The sequence below is a fragment of the Bradysia coprophila genome, unplaced genomic scaffold (genome assembly GCF_014529535.1).
Source record: "Bradysia coprophila strain Holo2 unplaced genomic scaffold, BU_Bcop_v1 contig_297, whole genome shotgun sequence".
NCBI classification, from domain to species: domain Eukaryota; kingdom Metazoa; phylum Arthropoda; class Insecta; order Diptera; family Sciaridae; genus Bradysia; species Bradysia coprophila.
The window spans coordinates 493,444-519,142 of NW_023503555.1; the positions used below are offsets into that span (position 1 = coordinate 493,444).

The 25,699-nt window shown below is 36.2% G+C and overlaps 1 protein-coding gene across 2 annotated transcripts; it reads left to right on the forward strand.

Moving 5' to 3' along the window:
* The first annotated feature begins 755 nt into the window (after positions 1-755).
* Positions 756-25,247, forward strand: LOC119078661 (lethal(2) giant larvae protein). Of its 2 annotated transcripts, XM_037186308.1 has the most exons (10): positions 756-1,412; positions 9,054-9,167; positions 18,132-18,227; positions 18,295-18,638; positions 18,701-20,085; positions 20,148-20,387; positions 20,445-21,042; positions 21,141-21,550; positions 21,900-22,008; positions 24,165-25,247. In XM_037186308.1, exons 2-10 carry the CDS (start codon positions 9,084-9,086, stop codon positions 24,301-24,303), a joined length of 3,405 nt encoding a protein of 1,134 aa, XP_037042203.1. In that variant the 5' UTR covers positions 756-1,412; positions 9,054-9,083; the 3' UTR covers positions 24,304-25,247. The 2 variants fall into 2 exon arrangements, with proteins under 2 accessions (XP_037042203.1, XP_037042204.1); XM_037186309.1 differs by lacking the exon at positions 21,900-22,008.
* Positions 25,248-25,699: the final 452 nt, after the last annotated feature.

A 25,699-nucleotide genomic window follows, 5' to 3' on the forward strand; every position in this document is an offset into this window, starting at 1 on the left:
AGGAACCAACCTACAGTGAGATTATTTACATGAGCTGTGTTTGTGAGGTTGAGATAGGCAAAATTTGATTTTTCTCTGCCGCTCTCAGCCCAATAACTTCAAGATTTTGATGGACTTTACATGATTTTGAGGGTTGGCTTCCAAATTTTCGGAATTATTGATATCACCGTAGGTTGGTTGCTTGAGTTTAATTGTTCTATCTGATCACTATCTTTCCATCTATATAAGTTTCGACTTTCGTACCTTCGAGCTATAAACTTATGAACTTATAACTGTCACTTTATAGGTGGTTGACTTATAAGTTATAACCACCTGACTTATAACTTGTAAATTTGGATTACAGCCTTACGGTCCTTACGGTGTTTCTCGAAGTAGTTTCCTCTCGGTACCTTGTCCACCACGAATCCACGAAATATGAACATGGATACATTCACTGTGTAATAAAAAAGAACAACAGTCGGACCTGTGGCACCGTGCCATTAGTTTTTATTTTGGCTATCTCTTTCAAAAAATGCCTCATATAGTTTGAGTTGAATAACCTAACATCCTCTCCAGTAGAGATGGGCATTTGTGAAACCCAACTAGTGAGAACGCGACAGATTTCTATTTTGATGCCATATTTTTAAAAGTCAACATGCTATGTGCGCCGAATGCACTAAATCAACTTTTTCGACTGGGACCGTAAATTTCGAACGCGTCACCTTTGATGGATAAAAAAACATTTTTTTTTGTTCGAGCGTTGACTTGATTTCATTCAGTAATCGCAGTGGTCGGTTCAGTCAACGTAGTTCAGTCAAACGATTGTGAACTCGGTATTCGTGATTTTTTTTGATTTTTGTTATTTTTTTCATGTTTTCATCTACACTATAATTTCCCATAATAAAACGACGAATTTATTTCATTTAATTCGAAAACAAATTGGTGATCGCATAACACGAAATCGACAAACAAATTTTTGTTTTGAATGGCAAACATATTGGTCGCTTTAATAAAGGGGGACGGTTTTTGATGTGTGAAACTAAAACAGTGAAGAAATTGTTGTATACGTTGTGCGTTGCATAGCAGGAAAGACGCTCGATTTAATTGTTTTTACCATAATTCACCGTCGATTTATGCAATAAATTTGCTTCAGATTTATGTTTTAATTTGGTGAATTATGCACTCGTGTGATTTGCGGTACTTAATTGGCAACTATCAGTTAAACAAAATTTGAAAAAACAATTGGTAATTGGGTGCGGTTCAGTGGCTCTGTGTATGGTTTTTATGTATATTTCGTTTTTGAAGTGATCAAACAACATATTGTGACAGCAAGAACATTTTAGTGGAACTTTCTGAACAAAATCAAAGAAAAAAATATTTTTTTGGTTTCCTCTACACTTTTTGCCTTTGGATTACGTTCGCGCTTTACTCAGGTAAAAATACTTTTGCATCTTATGGTCGATAATTTTTGTTTGAATATTATTGCTAAACATACCAAAAATACGGCGATCACTACCTACCACTTCTACCATGCTCACCGCTTTTAAGATTTTTGTCGTTTCGGTTGTTTTTTTCTTGTTTTCTTTTTTCGGATATGGTGCCGACTCGGTTGAATCATTCACCTGTTGATTTCCAAAAATGGTTGTCCTTGACTTTCTTGCAATTCAACAGGTTCGCCAAAAATGATTAGATAAAATTTATCGAAATCGGTTGCCGAAAAATGAATGGAAATCTAAAGTCCTGATACCATTTCGTACATTCGATATACGGCTCACTGGAATACACAGTGAGTGCTGAAATGTTATTCGGGTGTGTCAGCGAAAATTAAAAATAGGTCGAGAAAACGAGTTTAAATATTTGCATTACCCAAAATAGCTCTCTGGTATTATAAATCATTACACAAATCTGCTGTATTGTCTATTCTATAGTTCATGTAGTCCATGTTACCGTCTTGTGCATTTGGACGATTTTTTTTGGAGAAACGGATAAGAGAGGAAACGTTTCGATGCTGATGCTGAATCACTTCTGACATTTAAGAAGGTGTTCAGTGGTCGTCACAGTGGTTCATTCCTTTCTTCGGTTTACTATCTCATTTACATTTAAGTGCCATCACGCTTAAATCGAGACTACGTAAAATCTAGAACACAATTCCGTCGATGACGCAAACTTTGAGTGGATTTTGAGTCTCGGCTAGTTATGATTTTTAATGTTATGCGAGTAATTTCGTCGAGTCATTAAACAAGACGTTTTCTTTACATTCTTTCGATTTATTTTTATTTACTGAAACGAGCGGTCTGTTCGTTCAATAAGTTATGCAAGCTCGTTGTATTAATCATGTAAACAAGATGTCGTTTAGACAATATTTTATTCCAACTGTTATAAATCTCCTCCGTCACTAACATTTTATTGAGGCAGTCAATTTATAATGGCTGTGTGGATGAGAGCGTAAATTTAATGCGAAAGTAATGAAGTGGTGAAAATTGCTACATTCTGTTCTCAGTTCTTCAACGAAGTAGTAGATTGGATTTGGATGTGGCGAAAGTAATTCATTACACGAGGTAGTAGTCTCGTGATAAAATGGTGTTTTTTGAGCAACTATCTTTGCGACAAGAGTATAGAGTCGGAAAACACTCGTCAAAGCGAGTTGGTCCAAAAACTCATGAATGAGTTTGCGAGTATCACAAAACTACTTCCGAATGAATGACTGAATTGCCTAGTAAATCCAATGCATCACATAGCTAACCTCAAAAAATTTTTTTTTTTTGAAACATTGAGGTTATGTGGATGTAATTGACAACTAATTTGACAGTAATTTTAGAGAATTTGAGAAGACACAGCTTTTTGACAATGATCTGTACATTGAATGTTGCTGAATTCATTCATTCGGAAGCAGCTTATTTGTGAGTTTTTGAGCACTTGCTCCGGTAGGTGTAATCAAACGACTTTGCTTCGGATTAAATGACTGTCCCATTCGAAAGTCTAATAAATGCCAAAAACATAGGAATTCACGTAAAAAGTGAATCGAAAACATCCTTTATGTAATGGATCACTTTCGCAGGGGGCAAACTGCTATATTGTCGTCAACTTTCGCATGTGGCAGGCAATGAAAGTAGTATTTTGGTGAATGTCTTGTCTCATTAAACTAACTTTGCACATTTTCGTATCTAATACTCTTCTCTCCTCTTCTGAAGTTTTTCTCCATCTTAACATTTAACACCTGCCAATCGTATCGCCTAGTGTTTCATGCAAAATCCGTTACTCAGTTCTTTTAACATGCATTTTGCAAAGGAAATGGACACAATCGACTCTTATATTCGTCGTTGTTTTCACTAAGAGATCACTAGTCGTTTCTGAAAGGTGAGAAATGGCAGAATTTTTACATTCATTGTCAACATTCAACTTTCTATGCCATTGTTCATTAATAGAAATTAAGAGAGAACAAAGTATTGCTCGCAGACGGCTATTTCATCTGTTGACGACAGGGACGACAAAAATAAACGATTAACTGTGGACGTACGATTTCTTATATAACAAAACGAATGATAAAACCATTGAAGTACAAGATTACGTTCCAATCTTATAAACATAGGTACTTTGAACTTTGATCAAAAGAAGTAAAAGATTCGACGATCATGTTGGTTAGAAGCAGTGAAATTTCAGGATTAATTTGCTTCAGCTTTTTTTCAGCTGATCCACACATACAATCAAAACTGCTTATACTTGTTAATATGGTTTTACCACTACCACGAACCTGTATGAAGCATCTTCAACCGTTTTGATTGTATATGTGGATCAGCTGAAAAAAAGCTGAAGCAAATTGATGCTGAAATTTCACTGCCTGTAACTGTATGTTTGTCAACTGCAAAAGATTTACTCAGATTACTGACCGGCATTGTGCATCTTCAAGAATTTAAAAAAATAATTTTTTTAATAATTTCGAGAATTTTTGAAGAATTGATTTCACGAAAATTGGCCTTGCATGCAGGCGCTGATTTATTGTTGAAGAAATGAGAATTTGTGTGTGTTAGAAGTGAGCACTGCACTTTCCGATCAATTGATGGATTGAATTTAATATCTTGTCCGCTCTGAACCTTTCCATTTCTTTTTAATCTAAGAGTTACGTTAATCACAAACGTAGATTTACTCCATTTTTATCTGGTATTTGCCGTCGAATTCAGAATTGCCATTACGGCTATTCGAGCACAGTCTTTTGAAAAAGATAAGCCGGTCGAATGGTTGATTCACACGAGCGAATCACATAAATTATCGCCACAATATTTTTGGATTATAATTGATTCTGTCATGTTATATCACTTCTCGATGGCTTGTTTTACCGGCCTCTGCAAACGGATTTGTTTTGAATGTAAAAAACTCAATTAATTCTATGCGAAGCCCGCAAATGAATACCCTTACAATAAGTCGACCGAGGATTATCCCAGAAACTCTTTGTTGTAACATTGGCGGAATGCTCATTGATCTGTGTCTTAAGGTTCTGTTGAAAAAAAAAACCTTTTTTAGACATAAGACCATCCATAAAAGTTAATTTCGAGCAATAGAAAAAAAAGAGAATATCGAGAGCAGCAAGTAGTATTGAATGTCACGACAAAAAAATATATTTTTCCAATTCTGAAACTGTTTATCATAATAAAACCACAATAAGTCATCAATCATCGAACCACCAAGAGGTATTTGACCTCTTATTGTATTCATAAAAAAACAATCTTTGTCCATGCTGTGGATGATGTAATGCGGTGTACCTAAGAAAGAGCGATACACATTACTCATTTGAGGCAAGCACTTTTTATTAGACTTTTTTTCTGTCGAAACTCGTTGAAGAAAGAAAGATAGCCGAAACGAACGTAAAAAACAATTCAAAAGTTTTTTTTTTCATTCCATTTCGGTGTAATTAAATCATGTAAAAACGTGCTCTGGTTATACCTTTAAGTATTAAATTCAACGTTGGTCGTTAGTACGCATCGAATTCAAATAAAATGTTCAGAGCAATGAAAATCCAATTTAACGCCTACAGAAGAGCTTCTTTCGAAAAAGGTGAAGTTTTGCGATTTATTTTAAAATTATTTTCACCGAAATCGGACTAATGGACTTTTCATATGAAAGTAACTTGTAAACACTCCAGCCAAAACACTCCTCGATGCTAAGAAATACTCGATGTTGGTGTGGCTAGCAGGAGGTGATCGAAATCCGAAAAAGTACGTTTTCTTATGGAAATGCATCCAGTTGCATGAAATGTACATGATCGTGTAGGTTTGTCATTAGGATGTTAATTGCATGTACTTTCGGGGCGAATAGGGTCTAATTGGGTTTAACATATCATCTACACTTGAGACATCAGCAGTTGAAAAAATAGGAAAAGCTTGGTTATTTTGGCGAACTTTATTCATGCAACGCGGTCTGCCGAAGTCTCGAAACCCACGAAAATTCTCCAAGCATTGCTTGGCTGTTTGGTAAGATGTCTGACCCATGACGAGTAATGTAAATTTCAGACTCGCTTTCTTTACTCTAACAAAACCATCCACACCAAACTTAGGACTGGTGCTGAAAAAATCGTCATTTCCTGTCTTGGTACGAAAAATACTATTTTGTGTAGCAACTGAAGCTGCTGCGCTCACTTACTTTTTCGTAACCAACAAACGATAACGGATTTCTGTTCAAAATTAGCACAATAACTCAATTTTTACACCTTACGGTAGGCTCTGGTTGCAAGGGGTTAACACTCACAAATTTACACGTCAAAGGTACATTAATCGCGTAACTACCCAACCCATCTTTGGTGTCATTGGAAAACTGAGACCAGTAGGGATCAGGGAAAACAGTTTTCCTATGTTTTTGTTGCGATACAACCGCTACAATTTCTCCGAAATAGTCACAATTTTACCCGATCTATGAATTGCTCATAGTTGGGATAAATTGAAGCCCAATGAGACCCTGTTTGCCCAGAAAGTACATGTAATTATATTTCTAATGACACCCCACACGACCTTGTACGTTTCATGTACCTGGGGAAATTTCCATAAGAAAAGTGCATACTTTCGGTTTTTTATCACTCACTTTCCATCAGGGCTTAATATTTGCCTGGCAATGCCAAGTTTCACAAGAATAGTGTAAAGTGCCTGGCTTTTCACTATCCAAAAAGCATCAAATAATTATTTTGAATGTAATTTTGGCTCGGATTTTGCTTTCTAGGATCCAATATCTTACTGGTCCTCTAAAAAATGATTCCGGTTTTGATAAGCTGTTTTTTCTAAAGAATCCCTCCTCAACAAAAGATCGGTGAATTAGCGTTCCTAAAATATGAATTTAAATTTAACGACAAAACAGTCGTGTAGCACGTCACCAAAGATTGTGATGTACTTGACTGTACAAAAACAGTTCTACAGAATGTCACATAAATAAATTGCAGACGGCGTGTTCATTGTTTAAATTAGAGAAAATATGTGACCGGCATTGTGTCAGTTACGTCATCATTTAAGTTGGTTGGAATTTAATTCATTTCATTTGCTTGTATGTGAAGAAGGTTATTCTTTTGCAATGTGTTGCTCTCGCCTATTTACAGTTAACTAATTCTTTTCAGTAGAAATTGAAATGAGTTAAAGGTTCAATTAGTGCAGCGTTAATAGCACGGTTTGTTTTTAAAACATAAAAGTTCTTGAAGGTAGTTTGGTTGCTTCTTTTTGTTTTATTAATGTGAATACTGTGCAATTTGAAACGAGTACACAGAAATAGAATCATAACATTATTCACACTCCTCTATTACTGTAAATAGAAATGATTTTGATTTTATATCATTTTCAACACTTAATTTTCTGATTTAATTTTCTCAAATTTTTCTAAACGAATTTCCAATAAATATTTTTTTAACGTTCTGATAATGGCTATAAAGGTATCACGGTATAACTCAATCTATTACTTCTATCGTTTGAAATATTTTCATAAATTTCTTTCAAAATCTTCTACTTCAGCGATTTGATCAACGATGCCATATAAAAGAGCACTAGCGAGATGTCATTGCTTATTACTGTCAAGTTTGTCGATAACAGATGATTGACCGTTTTATAATACTAAAATGATAGCTAGTATCGATAAGATTAGGTTTTACGCATCATTGGTATTGGAGAACACCCTAGTCCACCTACTAGACAAATCTGTTTTTTTTTTACACATTCTGGCAGGTCAAGATTAGAATCAACCGTCGGACACTTCTTAGTTTACGGGATGTGTATGTATATATCGGGCACTCACACAGGACCATAGGACGTGAATGTATCAGTTTTATCCGTTATAAGTCACATAAGCAACTAGGATGTCTATCGTATGCCTCCGATAGTGGGATAGTGTAATATGAACTCAAGCTAAAGCGTAACATTAAAAATATCGAAAGTCATTTTCGCGTGTTCATTGACCACGGGTCAACAAAATTCGACTCGACTTTTCATCGTTTTATCCCTAGATATGTAGATAACTATTGATGCGATTACATGTCTCCATTGCCGAGTCTATCGTTATCGGTTGATATTCAACAATTGTAAAATTTGATTGTGAAACCATTGAAAGACCAAATAAATACAAATTCAATCTGTCCCATCACTTAACCAAAGTTTGGTTACCAAACTCGTTTTAAACAAAATGATGATGCATCGCAACGAAAAGAAATGTTTACCAATAATTAACTTTTATAAATAACAAGCCATACATGTGATAGAGATGTCTCAGCTGTCATCACAGTGCTCTACATCTTAATTTTTCACATAGAAGTGCGTATGTAAGCATGTTTTTGGACTCGTGTGTTTCCAACATATTAAGCGATAGCATTTTTTGAGATGACTAACGCGAAAAACACTTTTTTTTATTCATCTGAAACGAATAACCTTGTCTGTCAAATCGGTGAGTTTGGTCAATTCATCAAAATGTCTTATTGGAAATAAAATTCTCTATTTTGAGTCACGTCTTACCACCTTTCCACCATACAACAATTGAATCTATTATTTCCTTATCCAAAGTATGGCCTGGTGTATGACGCAGAATCTATTACTTCATTGAATAAAGTATCGCCCGATGTATGACGTAAAATCTATTACTTCATTGAATGAAGTTCATTCATTTGAACATACATTTCACTACGTAAACTGTTATATTTGGATCACATCGATTCGACAGGCACTTTCACTCAGTTGTAGAATTCATTACTGTTCATACTATACAAAAGCATAAAGCTACTGCTAGTACGGAGTATATAAATCGTCGGCTCCTAACACTTCCACAACTCATAAAATTCAAAATGCAATAATTGCAATTGCATCGAATTATTACCAAACCTTGCAGTGGTTGTGCGAATTCTGTTAGACCGTCCTTGTAAATGTTATTATTTTTCGTATTGTTATGTTCACAATGGGTACATTAGTAGAGGTTCTACGTTATATTGGCTAACCATTACAGCAATGTTATTATGTTAATAAATGTACAACAACATTGTGTTCAATTTGCGATTAAAATCAGTCGGAAAAATCTGTTGCTAAGTGGATTGCATAATCGAAATTCATGTTAATATCTACATGTTGCACGTTTTGTAGTTTAATTTGAATTGCAAACATTAATAGGACAAATAATGTGAACGGGCGATATATTCGTTGATACACAAATGGACGAAATTTATTCCGAATTCATTAATGAGCGACTGCATCATGCAACTGACCTGATTTGCAGAGTTTTTTTCAGTTGAAATTGTTCTGTTTAATTTTCTCTTTGTAAACGTTGTAAACTTACACTCCAGTTCTGTTATCACTGAGTCGTTTGGTGTGTGCATTTCGTGAATATTTATGCACTTCCTCATCACAACCGGATACGCAAGATAGAAAGACAGCTGATAAGAAAGGACTGTCTTTCTACGGTATACTATCTAGAAATTCTTTGTCGTCTGGATGTTATCTACCGAAGACAATCAGAAAAGAATTTTTTTACAATGTTTCCGTTCGGGTTAGGTTGTAACTGTATCTTAATTGAATTATTGTCGATCGCCACCATACAATAACCAATTTTTCATATATTTTTTTTTTCAGATATAAAAGCGACAATTGTTCCAAAACACAATGTGGAAGTTTATACGCGGTAAAGGTCAACAACCTTCGCCAGAACGACAGCAACTACAAAAAGAATTATTCGCATTTCGAAAGGTAAATATTTTCGTGTCTCTGTGTGTGTATGCGTTCTTTTCTTGTGACGTCCAGTTTTATTTGTTTTGGTTTTGTTTCGTTTCACGTTTTTTTTTTAAAACAATTTATGAATTTATGAACCGAGGCTAGAAGATTAATCGTTTTCAATTAAAGTTGATTCAGCTATTGATTCGACTGTTCGTTACATTCGACTGCCATTTCAATTTCTTTTTCGTTTGCATTGTTCAGAAGAGGTCTTTCCATTTGTTTGCTTTTTTCAATTAATTTTGACGTGTAATTGTAGAGATCGTTATCGCTGATTTTAATTTATTAAATCGCTACATTAATGCAAATTGTTGTTTTTGCTAATTTTATGTTTGTTTGAACCGTTACACCATTCATTGCTTTGTAATGGAAATTAGCCATTGTGATTTTCCCTGTTTGAACAATTGAAAATTAAAAATGAAAATGCATCGGATATCGAGTCCTAAATCGAGTTTTAAATGATTGCCCCACCTACTCTTTGGGTAAAGCCAACAGTCTCAAACGTTAAAGAAGCGATGATTAACGTACACACTAACAGAAAAGAGTTTAAAATCAAAGCTATCAAATTTGACCTTAACAATACCTGCATTTACTCACAACCCTATCGCCGATTCCATCGTCAGCAAAAGAATGTCACTTTGAGTTACAACTTCAAACCGCGTGATCACCGACTACTGAACACCATTTGCTCATTTCCTCGAGTTTTTCAATTAAACATTCATAGACCTCTCTTGCACGGCAATGATACAGGAAGTAGGAAATTGGAGCCAAAGTATATAAACACTGACGGTACTTCACATCTTTTATCTTTAACAGTAGTTCAAATTCTTTTATTGGAATTGTTAAATCTGGTACTTCTTTTGTTTAAAGCATCGCCTAGAGTACGATACTACGATACACACTCTTTTACTTCATTAGTTTGGACGTATAGTTTGCTTATAACAGAACACTAGCCAGAGCTCATATGTTTATTTATTTGACAATATTTGTCAATAACAGATGTGTTGCGGACGAATGTCTGGGGTCGCTACTCGGTGGTTTGGCATCTGAATAAACTGTAAACGCAGTCTGCATTTTGATCAAATTTTACTTTAGTTAAGCTGTACAACTAAAGTAAAACTATCAGAACTATCAGCTTTAAAATATAAACAAAAAATGACGAACAAATAATTAGTTCCGATACACTTCTAATTATGCAAAACAAATATCACGTCTAGCGTAACTGAAAAAATAGGTTCTAGAAGAAAAAAACTAAATTTTCATCCGCTCTCGGCTCCGCCTCGCCACTTTAAAGTTCAATAGTGCATAGATGTCTTTGTCGGGTGGTTTCTCCGGCTGTAAGGCACACAGGATACCTTATGATAGCTCAAATGAAAAGTAAAAGTCCAAAGTTTGTTTTGGCCTGTAAATCGTCCCGCTATTTTCCGATTTTCCTAGAGATTTTTTAATTTTTCTCGAAAGATGACTCTAGTTTTTGAGTTTAAAGTTAAATATTTTTTAAACTGAAATTTTTGGGGTCAAACTTTTTTCACCAATAACGTTCTACGTGTCATTCTGCAATTCAAAAAAAATGATTTTTTAACTTTTTTGGATGTGAATCTACATGCAATTTTCCATCCATTTTCGCGGATTGTTTTTCATATACAAATATATGCTTTTTGCATGATCTACGGAGTTCAGTGCGTTAGAGAGTGGCGTGTGATAGCTCAAATTAACGGTTTTAAAACCTAATCGTTTAGCTAACAGCTAACCTCTAGTTTCTTCGAATAGGATGTGGACTTTGGGGATTTGACGATAAACACTTATTTCGGGCGTATTGCCAACATAATGTCCTCGTCGAAGACATTTCGAGCAAGCGTTATCGTCATTGACCCCTTTCCACTTTCTTTCTAAAGACCATCCTCTCGCTGACTCGCAATCCTGTAACTTGTGTTGTTTCCCACAGAAAATACAATCAGATCCCATTTCTCCAACATGTAAAGCGGCAGCCGTCGACATAGGAAGTTCGTACTGTTTCAATCTTTCTTTTTCGTTGTCCTTTCTGACATAGCAACTTGATATAGCTTGTTGCTTATCTCTGTCCACTTCTTGTTGTAGGAACTCCAACAAATAATCTAACTCGCTCTTCCGTGGGTTTTTGATAGATCCATCTATTTCATACTTTGCAGATCTCTGCCATGCCACCAACGTATCTTCCGGTAGACTATCCATCAGAACCAGGAACAATGACGCTTGTTCGACATACTAATTTTTCGTATATTGAAGCGAGACTAGCCTTTCTATTCATATTATCCAAACTCATCTTGAACAGTTCTAATCGACTAGACTATAACGTCTGTCGTCTGTAAAGTTGTGATGTCACTGTGACGTTCAGAATTAATCACAACCAATGCAAATACATGCATTAAACCACATACCATTTTCCCCAACCACAATTAGTCTTACCAACTAACAAACATTTCTTGAAATTTATTCATAAGATTCATCAAAACAGAAATACGAAATATGAATAGGTGTCGGTGTGTGCACCTTTCTATTGATTTAATATTTCTCATACCAAAAAAAAATCCACGCTGATTCATTGGAAATAATGAGCCGAAGTTCAGAAATATTAAACTTCTGTAATTGATTCCAATTTTGCGCTCACGAAATTATCAGCTTAATAGATGAGAACCACCATATAGTTTTGACCATGACGAACCAGACACACACAACAAACAACACTTGAGAAAATTAAATTTTTTGAACTTTCACCCGCATCCGATCGTTTATTCTTTTTCAACTTAGCATCACGACCAACCTAATCATTTTAATGGTAAAATATCAAGAATTTCAATCGACTAGAAACTCTCTCGTTTGCTTTGCTTTCGTTGTTTTTAAATCCGAATCCAAACATCTTGAAGAATATACACGAAACGATTTTTATAACGGTATGTACGATGATTGAGGTATATGAGGTAACTAAAGTTAAACTTGGTTGTTTTGATTGACACTGAGTTTATGATGTTGTTTATAGCTAAATATATAAGTAGTCTTAGGCGGAAAATACACGAGCAACTTTGCATTGATGGGATCGACAATTATACTGCGTTTTTCATTGTAATTCGATATTCACCACAGGCTCAACAATGGACAACGCAGCATAATTGTCGATCCCATCAACGCCAAACTGTTCGTGTGCTTTTGGCTTTATAACATACGGATTGTGTAGATTATCACACATCCTTTCTGAACTTGTTGTTAATGAATGCAACAATGTAGTTCAACATACTCACATAGGCTGTCTGAATATTAACAATTTTTGCATCTAAGATTTATCTCCATTTATTTGTTGATGTTCGCAGAATAAATGATTGATCACTAGATCACTGGATAGATGAGCAAGTGATTGGTATGCAAAATATAAATGAAACACTTAACGTGTTAGATCATTTATGGCAACAGTAGTGCTACTAATTAGTTTCGGCATCATTGCTCGTTGCTAATCCATTTTTGTGGAATGAAAATATTCCAAATGCAATGTATTCAACAGTGAGTACGATTATGCAAGGTGTAAACCTGTTACATTAGAATTAACTTAGATCAGTTATATCGCACCAAGCAACTTCATTGACACGGATATGATTTAATCAGCAAATCTGTTACTTCTATTGATCAAAGTATCGGCTTACTGTTCGACGCAAAATCTGTTACTTCAATAGTTTTATAACGCATAAGATTTGCTTTATAAGAATCCATTATTCGGATATCGTCTTTGATCTTTGACATTGTTGGCGACAACAGATGATTAGCCGCTTCGTTTCGAAATTCATCACCAACAATCGAAGTTAGAGGGCAATACTGAACAGGAAATGATTTTATGTATTGCGGCTGTTTAAAATTTAGCTTGTTTTCAGAGCTGTTTTTATAATCTCCGCAGTTGAGGGACCGCGTTCACTTTTAATCGTGAATTTTATGGCGGGGATATTTATGCTAAGATCGTTAAAGTAAACGAACTGAAATGATAGTAGTATGTACAGTTCAGAGTATACTTCATACTGAAAATTGAGATTTTGTAATAGAAAAACAGAATCAAATTCTACGTGAAAAGTGAACGTAAAGGGCATATAATATCCGGTCAATGTAACGTTGTACACGTTAGACCTTAGTTAGTTTATTACGTGCTATGCCTAAGAATCGATGTGTTCCAGCCAAATTCAACTAATAAAAGCACACGACACCATACCGATCATCTTTAAACTTCTTCAAAATGTAATTCATTCTTAATTTCAGTCTCACCTGATTAATATCGAATTAGACACCTGCTGGCTGGACGCAGCTATTGCTTGATTAGCAGTAGTCCCGCAGTGTTGTTTAGGTGTGAAAAAGAGACAACGATATAGTCGTGTAAGACAACGTAAATAGTTGTATAAATCAGACCCGAAAAGTTTCTTCTGACACAAAATGAATTTTATTTCTGAAACAATGAGTTTTCTGTAAAACTTCTAACGATTGCCTTCGGCTCTTTTTGTTTTCTTAGCAATAAACAACGCTACAAACAGACAGAAATTTATGTAAAATAGAAGCGAAGAGAAAGTTCTTTGTCTGATGTAATTGTGGTGTTGGTTACCTGAAAATACCCAGCAAGATGATTTTACTGTTTCTATTTAATAAAAACTTTGAAATGACTATTTGTTCACCCACAGATTGTAATATTTGTTAATAGATACAAACGAACATATCGTGAAGTAGAATTTGATTTTAAGGCGGTAACCGGTAACCCATTTAGTCTAATCTATGTGTGCGTACCTTTAACCAAAAAACCTATTTTGCAATTGAATCATAATTTCATATTTTTATCACTTGGTTTTGGTTTTATAAATTTTGTTTTTTTGTGATAACACAACCGACTCAAAAGAATAAACTCAAACTGATTACGGCGGAAAAAAATTGTTTTTTTTTTCTGTTCCATTCATTATAGTTATAGCGATGTGTGGCACCTTTTAACCTGTACGACTGTTGGTTAATGAAGGTATGAGCCATGCAATGTAACTCTTATCAACGAAAAAAAAATATTTTTTTTTATTGTAAGCTTTAACTGAACGCAAGATAAATGACTTTTTATCAGTGTGTGTACATCGGAAAATTTTTGTTCCAACCAACACCTCTGCTGGAGTGGTTGTGTGGTTCTATTTACTTGAAAATTTATTGAACAAAATATGCCATGATATGAGTAAGGTGCGGTTTTTCATTTAAATGTTTTTGAGTCATTCAACTGTGCATCTGATCAGGATGGGGACATGACTGCGACTATTTCTAGCAAGTTTCAGTCTGAAATTCTCTTATTTCATATTAAATCAAAATTCTTTTCGCCAGCTCTTTGATACTAGTTACAAATCAGACGTAACTTTCCAATTCAAAAGATTTTTTATTTGAAAGAATTTCGAATTCAAAATAAATTTCCGTCTCTCTTAAAAGTGAAAGTACAATCTGCCGGCGTTGCAAAACTATATATGTTTCAAATAAAACATAAAACACGACACTGACATTTCCACCAAACATTAAATTTCAAAGTTCTTTTTTAACGTTCACGGTCAATATAACTTCTGAGTACATGATTGCATACGGAAAGTTTGCCAAGCATGAATTGAATTATTGATATTGTACACAGCGCACGCAAAGACGCAAAAAGGCAAAGTTAAATCTAACACTAATAAAATGTGTGTGCAAGTAGATTGTAACATGGATGACAACAACACAATATTATTGTGCACTGGACGTAATCATAGCTGAATATTAATTAATATTTCATGGATTTACAGTTCGGTAAATTGTAGAGTGCTTGTGGGAAAATAAATTTAGATTACGGACATTCACACGTACAAAAGCGATAATTTAGATGGAAATTAGAAATGATAATGTTTTGGCCAGTCGAAACGATACGTTCTGTTGTTCTGTAACTTTCACAGACTGTGGGACATACACACGTTACAGAATCTCTTACTTCTTTCGATCTAAGCATTTCCAAGGGATTGATACCAAATCTAGTACTTCATTAGTTGTAGCATAATTTCGATATATAAGACAGCATTAACCAAAGTTCATCGTTTATTTTTGGCGTCGTTGTCAATAACAGATGGTATAAACTGCGAAAAGGATCAGAAATTGTGTGTGCGAAATGAGTGTGAAACGAACATGAATCAGGAATACCGGAATACCGGGAAGTAAATACATAAATTTAACAATCACATGTAATCTAAGAAATTTATAAAATATCCGATACGACCCGTACTTCTGTTTTATAGGACAATATCTGCGAAAAGATTTTTATAATATATTCATCGTTATCGATTGTTTCGATTCGTCGCGGAAATTTGCGTTCATCTTAAAAAATCATTGTTATCAATCTATGATAATCTCTAAATAATTTTTTTGTCTATGAAAGAAAATAAATCACATTTTATAGTCTGACAATCAATATAACACATATAACAGAATCTGTTAATTCTTTTGATTTAAGCATTTCCAAGGGATTAACATCATATCTAGTACTTCATTAGTTTTAGTATACATTTCGATATCATTTTTCGATGGAAAACCAACCCATCTTTCACCAGCCTATATGAACCTTGCAATCAATGAGGTTTCGCGAAAATTGTTTAATGACTCGTCTAAGCGTGTAACGCCCTTGTTAGCCTTTCACAGATGGAAAGCATGCCCCTATTATAAAATCTGTTACTTCTTTCGATCTAAGTATTAAGAATAGAGAGATCTAGTACTTCATTAATATTATCGAACATTTCGATATATAAGATACCATTAGCCAAAGTTCATTGTTTATTATTGACGTCGCTGTCGTTAACAGATAATAGAGCCGTCTGAGAAATAGGTTGTCTGAAGCTGACGTGATTGATTACGTATCAATGGAAAACATTAATTATTACCAGCCTTTCAAAGAAAAAAATCAGATCTCTATAACCTGGCAATCAATGAGGAAATTTCGCGGAAATGGTTTAATGACTCACCTCAACGTGTGTCATTAACAGTTCATTAAAGCTCGACAGAGAGTTTATTGCTGCTATGCATTATATATAACAAATTTGATAGATAGGTTGTGGAATAAAAAAAAAAGAAGAGTTGCGTCCGCGTCGGATTATATTCGAAAAAATACGTATTTCAATACACCGTGCGTTGATGATTAATACATATTTTCTTTATCAACATTTTATGTTCATTTTATGGAATACTGGCGTATAAGGTGTGTAGAAATAGATATTTTTATGTAAACAAAAATATACAGCACGACTGATAGATAAGATAAGTAATTAAAAATAACGAAAATTTAGTTCACAAATAATTACAGGGAAACTCAATTCAGACAAGAAACATATAAAAAAGAATTATGAACCGAAAGAAGAAGCGAAATGCAATGCTAACAAAGCTATCCACTCCTTCTTGCCAGCCAACTCTTATCGACAAAAAGAAATAATTTCGAATTAAAATCTCTTGAGTCTCGAATGCCTACAAAGAAATTGGTTGACAAAACCTTCTAAAGATCCCACACTTACTGCCACATTGCATGCTAAAAACTCAATAAAATAAGAAATATATCGAAAACTCACAACCGGTTTAATCTTGGGCAGGGAACATGAGGCGACGAGAAAATTGAATCGTTTTCAATAAAAATGAGTTTATACCTACGTAGCCGCCGATTCAGACGCATCATGCTGAAATTTGTATATCTATATCGTTTCGGGAATATAATACAAAATGCAATAAATTTCCAATGTTTGCGAGTATGGGCTAAGCGAAACGTGTTGGAGTTGTGTATAGTCATCAAATAAAATCAGTTGAAATATATTGTCGTCCGGAATCGATTACATTCTTGAGCGAAGTAACTGTTCAAAAAAATGTTTTTGTTTCTTTATTGGTCCGGTATATTGTTGTGTGGCTTCTTTTCATTTAACGGAACCGATCCCAAAAAACGATAGAAACTGATACAAAAGAGAAAACAAAGGTTAACTTCTTATGATATCATATTTCATCTTAGAAACGACTATCTCACAACGACAACAAAATTAGGTGATGGCTTTAGTATATGATAGTACGACGTGTATAAATGGTACTGAAGTAATATATTCTGGATCGAGTACAAGACCCTAACAAGACGTTACAAGCCTTTTATGAAAGTTTTCTTGTTGTCAAGAGCCACACTATAGGAAGTGTGCGCACCTAGAACGTTGCACAGAAAAGATTTTCGTTTTCCGATTATCTGCCAATGTACCTTTAAGCTTGTATCTTCACCATACTCAGTAACCTTCAACGTGAATCTTCTGCCTACTTCTTTCTTAGCAACGTATTGTCTGCTTCGCACCGGATAAAGGACGATCACGGTTGTAGTACTAGTTCGATTCCCGTGTCAGGCAAAATTCCACGGTAACGTCCTGCAGTTCACTGAAGCTTCATAATTTAGGTGGTTGTCGTGTGTTAGGTGGCTGCAACTCTATGACAACACACTCTAATGATGTAACCAAAATACAGCCTTCATTTAGGCAAGATATTAATGAAGCACCTCTTGCATACTTCGATGCGTGGTTCGAGAGCAACATCAAGACGATGCATCAGAGCAAACTTGTTATTGAACTCATACCGCATAAGTCTCCTAGTGAGGTATCTAAACATAAGCAAATATAACATGTGCGAAACTGGGCACTAGGATAATGATTGATAGAGCTTTCAATATAAAATCCCTATGAACCATTCTAGGTTCTGTTGACTTTCATCCACCAATGTAAGACATGAAGACACTAGCAATATTATGAATTTCGAGTGAACTGTGGAATGGAAATTTACTTTTCCATTTTTCAGTTAACTCTTCTGTTTGAAAAGTATTGTGCGTGCAGCCTCTTCCCTCCCCTTTTGATTCAAAATGATCCTTAAAATACATTTCTTCCTTTTCAGACGGTGCAACATGGTTTTCCACATAAGCCAACTGCATTGGCCTACGATCCGAAAGATAAGTTAATGGCCATTGGTACACAGTCCGGAGCAATTAAGGTATTTCCATTTGCAAGAACGTTGTGCCTTAAGAAACCGTTCTAAATTTTTGATGAAAAATTAATAGGTTTTCGGTCGTCCTGGAGTCGAATTCTACGGCCAACACTCCGCAACAACGAACAAAAACGATGACCTAACGGTGCAATTATTGGAATGGGTGTCCGGAACCGGCAGAATCCTATCGCTGACGCGTTCGAACGAGTTGGTTTTGTGGGAACCGGCTGGTGCAATGCTCGTACCGATAAAAAACCTTTCGTTTGATGGAAAATTGAAAAAGGTATCGTCGCTGTGCTGTTCGGCCCTAAAAGATGTTGTCTGGATTGGAACCGAAGGTGGCAATGTTTATCAGTTCGATTTGAAGACGTTCACAATGAGAGAATCGGTCATCTATCATGACGTCGTGTTGGAACAGTAAGTCAACCAACCAATTATAGAGAAGGTACAGAGTTCAGCAATGTTCAATTAACTTTCAGAGTACCTGACGAATATAAATTGAATCCTGGTGCCATCGAATCGGTCAAGCAATTGCCAAACAACTACAACCAATTGTTGATCGTCTACAATCGTGGATTGTGTGTGACATGGGATTTGGAAAAGGCTGCAGTGATTCGATCGTTTATTTCGCCTGGACATGGTCAAAGTGTCGGAGTAAACATCAGTCAAGATGGAGAAAATTTCACTTGGTATCATGCTGACGGGTCTTTTGCCACATGGGATCTGAGCACGTCGAAGCCACCAGAAAATGAGAAGTACGTCCCATACGGTGATGACCCATGCAAATCAATCAATGGTTTGGTGAAAGGCCTACGAGGTGACGACGAAATCGTTGTGTTCTCTGGAGGTATGCCACGGTCCGCTTACGGTGATCATCAAACGGTCTCGGTGCACTGCGATGACAATACAAAAGTTTGTCTGGACTTTACGTCGAAAGTTATCGATTTTTTCGTTACCTTCAACGATGACCATGAGGGTCAGGCGGAGGTTCTTATCGTTCTGCTGGAAGAGGAGCTGTGTGCTTTTGATTTGACCGATCCAGCACTTCGTGCCGTTAAAACTCCGTATTTGCATTCCGTGCACACATCGGCGGTTACATGCAATCATCTCGTGTCTCAAGTATCGGCCGAGGTGTACGAAAAAATTGTTGAAGCTGGCCAACAACAACAAGCCGATTTGAGTGACATAGAGTGGCCAATAACTGGAGGAAGCGTTCCAGAAAATGAAAACGCTGACGAAACGAACGAATACGAAATTTTAATGACCGGGCACGAAGACGGCTCAGTCAAGTTCTGGGACTGTACGGGTGTGATTTTGAAGCCCGTGTTACAGTTCAAAACGGCGTCTCTGTTTGGAAGTGACCTCGAAGTGAATAACGATTTGAACGAAAGTCAGGATCAATTAACCGAAGGTGATCCACCGTTCCGCAAGGCTGGTTTGTTCGATCCATATTCGGATGATCCACGGTACGGAGTCAAAAAAATCGCTCTGTGCCCGAAGACTGGCCAGATTATTGTAGCTGGAACAGCTGGTTATATTGTCGTTGCTTCACTAGATCATCGCATCGGTGAGGGACCAATGAAACTGACCACCATGAATTTGGTCAGCGATCGTGACGGATTCGTTTGGAAAGGTCATGATCCCCTGACGGTCAAAGCCAGTCTATTAGACGAAGAAGTTCCACCGATTGAGGATGGCATTCAAGTAGTTGGAATTCTGCAAATTCTTCCACCTGCTGCTATCAATTGTTTGGCTCTGCAATCCGGTTGGAATTTAGTGGCGGCCGGTACATCACACGGATTGGTTGTATTCGATTACGTCAATCATCATCCGGTTCTACATGAATGTACTCTAAATCCAAAAGGTAGCTCTCCTGATCCCAAAGATCCGTCAAATATTTTTCTAAATTTACTTTCGAATCCTTAGATTTGAGTGGTGCCGGTGAAACCCTTTCCCGACGAAAATCGTTTAAGAAAACGCTTCGAGAATCATTCCGTCGCTTGCGTCGTGGTAGATCGACAAGAACTGCTGGTGGTGGCGTTGTGCCCCCTCCGACAACTATTGAAACACGTCCAGTTGAAAGACAAATTGAAGCTCGTCCAACCGACGATGCTATGGCTTCAATGGTTCGATGCTTGACATTCGCACAAACGTATATCATAAACAGTAAGCTTTCACTTCAGCCGCATCTTTCATAGCAACTAATGTGAACTTTCCAACTAGACAATACAACAACACCAACACTGTGGTCAGGTACTACTGGACTTGTGTACGTGTACATTCTTCACATTCCGCCAAAACCAATCAGTGACACCACACCGGCCGAACAACGTAAACCAATTACCGGGCAATTGGCCAAATCGATTCATTTGAAGCATAACGCGCCCATCGTCGGAATCACAATCTTTGACAATGCCGGCTATCCATTGGAACTGTCTTCCTCGCAAGCAGGCAAATCATCTCATCGCGTTGTCGTTGCCACTGAAGAGCAATTCAAGTGTTATTCGTTACCGCTGCAGAAGAGCAACAATAATGTGGTCAAGTACAAACTGACCGCTCTGGAAGGGGTTCGCGTGCGTCGTATGTCGTTCGCTCGATTCTCCTGCGTCGTTCCGCCGAGTATTGCCAACAATGTTTCGAAGAGTCCATCGAAAACGGACAACACCGCCCAATTGAATACATCGGCTGATCCATCGACACCGTTGACACATTCGGAAGTCGGTCTGTTGTGCTTAACCAATGCCGGTGATTGCTTGGTATTTTCGATTCCAGAATTGAAGAAGCAGATTAATGCTGCTGCCGTACGACGAGAGGATATAAGGTGAGATTGGATTGTAAACGTCAGCCTGGAGCGGTGGGCTCTTTCGTTTAGATTGTCCTTCGAAGGTGTAAGCCAACCAACAAATTTTCCTTTTTCAGTGGAATATCGTCGCTCTGTTTCACAAACTACGGCGAGGCTCTGTACATGATGTCATCGTCCGAACTGCAAAGGATTTCCCTATCGGCAACCAAGGTCGTTGCACTGCAAGGAACAATCGATTTGGAACCGTTGTACGAAGAAGAACTGGCACCTGAACTGGAACGAAAATCCGATCTGGACATCATCAACGAAGATGCCACACTAACGAATCACGCATCGCTAACGGCTGCCATTGACAACACACTGAATGGTCAAACCGAAAATCTTACCAACGGCGATTCGTCGTCGAACAATAATCCGAACGAAACGACAACCAGTTCGATGGGTGACATAACGGTCGATTCGGTTCGAGATCATTTGAATTCGACGGTGACAACATTACACACAACCACAACCGAAGAAATTGTCGGTGAGTAGATATTTGATGTATTTGAGGGGTTGTGTGTTTTTGGGGGTCGGACGTCCGAAATGAGTTTATGTTCACACAATTTTATGTTTCCACTCTACTGTTGTTTCGTTGTGGTTCATGGCGAGATACATTTTCATTGACCTTTTACCGACGGCACTGAGCATCAGTTATCGAAATCTAAGACGGAACTTCGACCTAGTTGTTGTCTTATAGTTTTACTTTCGTGCAAAAGATCTTAATCTTCTGAGAACCCATGGAACAAACGAAGTAACCGATTCGACTGATGATTTTGGCTGCCGTCTGTGAAAGGTTGACATAACACAAAATCATAAACCGAAATTGTTTCCAGGTCGATTGTCTGTTTTAAGTACACAAACGAATAACACCATTACCTCCATAAATATGAAAGAAATTCCAGACATAAATTTGCCGAATTTTAAAGATTTGTCACCGATTGGGTAAGTTCATCTCATTAACAAAGACATACTAAGAGAGAGTTTGCACTCACTGCTCACGCTCAATTTACCGCCTATAGCTTCGTAGTTATACTTGGACTTTAGAATAATTAGATGACTGCGCTTTTAATCTGTTTGCATTTGGATTTATCTATTAGAATTGAGTCATAAAAGTAGCGATTAACAATGTTACTGTAGTGTTATCATTGCATGCCGCGTCCATAATACAATTACAAGCCAGTTAAGTAACCATATTTTGTTGGCAAATGGTTCATCTTTTACCAAAGTCTCGAAACGACATTGCAGCATCAAACAGTTCGAAGACTATTAAAGTGTTAGCAAGTGATAACAATTATGTGAGAAAAAAATATCCGTGCATCCGTTGGTCTCAAGGTCGTCTGTGGTTCCACTGTAGCTGTTTCACAAAAAAATGAAGTTGAAATAGGAACGGAACAGTTATTGGTAGAGCAGGTATCAAGTGTGCAATGAGTTCAGGTTCACATAACCATTCGAAAGTCCTCACTACCTATCGTTACTACAATATCGAAGGAAGACAAATATTACTCAAAGAAGTCTACCTTCGATATTGTACAACCGATAAATAGTGTAGACCCATGGAGTGGTTATTTGAACTCACTTCACCCTAAATACCTGATGGATAAAAAACTGTCCCGTTCACATTTCTTCAATTTTTTTTTGTGAAGCGCCTGCATTGGAACCATAGACGTCATTAGGACCAACGGATGGGTGTTCCGTACTCAGACCAATCCAACGCACTATGACACTATTTGCGTACATTTCAAGTATTTAAAATTGTTCTCTTGTGTAACAACAAGCAACTTTTATTCGAAAGAATGTGTCTCGAAGAAATCTTTCGTTATCTCGAAAATTATCGGCAACAATATCGCGTCGAAAGAATATACCGAAACATGTACTAACGACTTCACCACTTCCCTGCCGAAAACAATTCTCTCTCTGTTTCTCAAACACACATTCATCATTCACCTTAATATTAGCCATCCGCATGTACGATCATTTGATTAACCTAATATTACAGACGGATACGGTATAATCCAGTATCTTGTCAACTACTTCTTTCACTACTAATGGTCAACGTAGTCTGATTTTACTTTGTTTTGTTTTGTATCTATTTTAATGTCGTAAAATGTTTTGTCCGTCCAATGATGTCCTTATACCCTAAGTTAATGGAACCGTAGTTTAAGTGTCTCTCAGGCAATCAAGAAGACATCGAACAGATTCTTGTCCTGCTAATTTCTGCTTTGTTTTCCTTGAAATTAAATGCTAGCGCTAAACTGAATGCTCTTTCGTAGAACGTTTTACATATCTATGAGTCAAATGATGGAAGTTGTGACTGGACTGCTGAAGCTCTAAAATGTTTTTTTTTTATTGAATGAATTTCCGTCGTAAAAGTAACTTTTGTCTACTCAAAATATCCTACAGATGAAAGAGACGGTTTCGCGGGAAATTATTGATTTGTCCTTTGGCTGGGATCTATGAACTTCCATCATTGTCTCATAAATATTTTAAGATTGAAATAACATGATTGTTTCCCAATCTTATCGTAAAATACAAATGTCCAGACGATGACGTAATCTGGCAGATTATCTGCTATTAGCAGGGACTCTATTTGGAAGGCTACATTGGATGCTGCGATAATAATTCATTTCACAAGATAGCTGTCTTTTCAACAAGTGTAGAGTTTGTACATACGAGCTGAAAGCGACACTTGCCGAAAAACAGTTACAGGAGGAATAATGAATTACGTATCAGCAACCAATCCAAATGTATTCTGTTTTGCTGCCTACCACATGTGAAAGTAGGATTTCACGTAAAAATTCACGAGAAAGGAAACGAAAATATTCCCCATGTAATCGATCATTTTCCCGAAATTTCTTGACTTTGCCGACATTTTCCTAGATTTTCCCATATTTTCCTTAATTTTCAAAAAAAAATGTTTTTGGGAAAATTCGGGAAATTGTGGACAAAGTCAAGAAATTTTGCGAAAATATGAGAAACTGTTGTCCCCAAAATATTCCCTGGATTTTAGTCATAACGTAAATTAGACTTTACCTCACGCCGTTAAAAACCTTAAAAGCAACAACGAAAAAATCATTAACAAACAAACATAATGCTTCCAGCGATACCACCGAAACGAGCACCAGTTCGGTGGTTATTAAATCGGTCATCACAAGTATGACGCATGGGACACAAAACGGAGACGCTGCGGAATCAGTGAAAACGACCACCACAACAACGCGTAAAGAGAGCGTATTTTAATGAATTTTTTTTTTAACTTTATTTAGTTTCTAGTTTTAGTTTTGTATTTTAATTGCGTTATTCAAATATCGTTATTCAGAAACACAACAAGAATTTTTTTTTGAAATAAAAGAAGATATTTTCTAGCGGCAGCTGTTAAATCTTTTGGTTTTGCAATTTTGTTTTTTGTATTTTAAGCGTTGTCCGAATTGGATGCATTTTTATGCTTAAATTTATTAGAATAAAAAAAATATTTTCAATTTTAGATTTTTATTTTTTAATTGATAAAAAGGAAGGGGTTGGATGGAACAGTATTTTTTCCTGTGACATGAAATGGCAGACTAAAATATTTTTAACTAATAAAAGTAAAAAGTTTCATATCAAAAAAGAAAAGAAAATATAAAAAAAATGATTAACGTATGGTACAATCACAAATTTCTAAACATAATCAATGAGATCAAAACTGGTTGCCTTATTTTGATGGAAGAAAATAGAAGAAAAATCCAGCAAAAAAACTATTTTACAATAAAAAGTATTACAAAACCAGCGAGAAATGCTTGCGTCTTTCGGGTAAATTAATTAAAATTTGAATTTAAAAAAATTATAGAAAGTGAAGCGATATAACTAAACACCATATAACTAAACCATTTTGATGAACAATTAATTTACTTAACCAATGCAAAGGGAATTTTAATTTTTTAATTAATTTAGAGACAAAAAAAAATCGATAAACAAAAAACATAAAAATTTTTTTTTAATGAAACTTATGATCCCTCCGTATGGCCTATTATATAAAATGCAATTTAATTTTCCCGGTCGTGTTGTATCGTTAGTCTTCAGTTGTATCGTTAGTTGGTGTAGATAATAATCAGAACCATCTTGATGTATTAAGCCTGATCAGTGATCACTGCAGACAAAATGTATGCAATTCAGAGAAAATATATCTTTTTAATGTGTAGCAAATTGAAGTTTGACTTTGTGTTTTCAAAGATCAAATATACTTACCAGCAAAGACTATATGGAAACATCAATCATCAACTGAAGTAATAGATTTCAATTTGAGTTCATTTTTTATTTTCACCGAAGTCGAAGCACCATCTGTGGCAATTCTCCCTTCAATTTGACTTGCCGATTGTTCCAGTTCATCGTTGATTGGAGAAAATGAATACTCAAAGGGTTTGCACAAATTTTACTTCAACGTTAGTTCTAATCACGTCATTACGAAAGTTTCGATTCAAGTTTCGGTCTGTCAGGTTGGTATGGTCCGTTTCCAGATCATGAATCACAGGTCTTGTGACTCTTTGTTTCTATTACCGTTCATGCAAATTAAACCTCCCTGTCCTTTCTAGGAACTATACTGACATGTAACCTTAGGTTCCGGGAAGAGACAGGTAGGTTTAATTGATTTACATGAAGA

Bases quoted from the DNA above. Each gene is read 5' to 3' on its own strand.
- LOC119078661 (XM_037186308.1), top strand. From the start codon at position 9,084: ATGTGGAAGTTTATACGCGGTAAAGGTCAACAACCTTCGCCAGAACGA. The intron at 18,639-18,700 runs GTAAGTCAACCA...ATTAACTTTCAG, and splicing joins CATGACGTCGTGTTGGAACA to AGTACCTGACGAATATAAAT. The intron at 21,043-21,140 runs GTGAGATTGGAT...TTCCTTTTTCAG, and splicing joins GTACGACGAGAGGATATAAG to TGGAATATCGTCGCTCTGTT.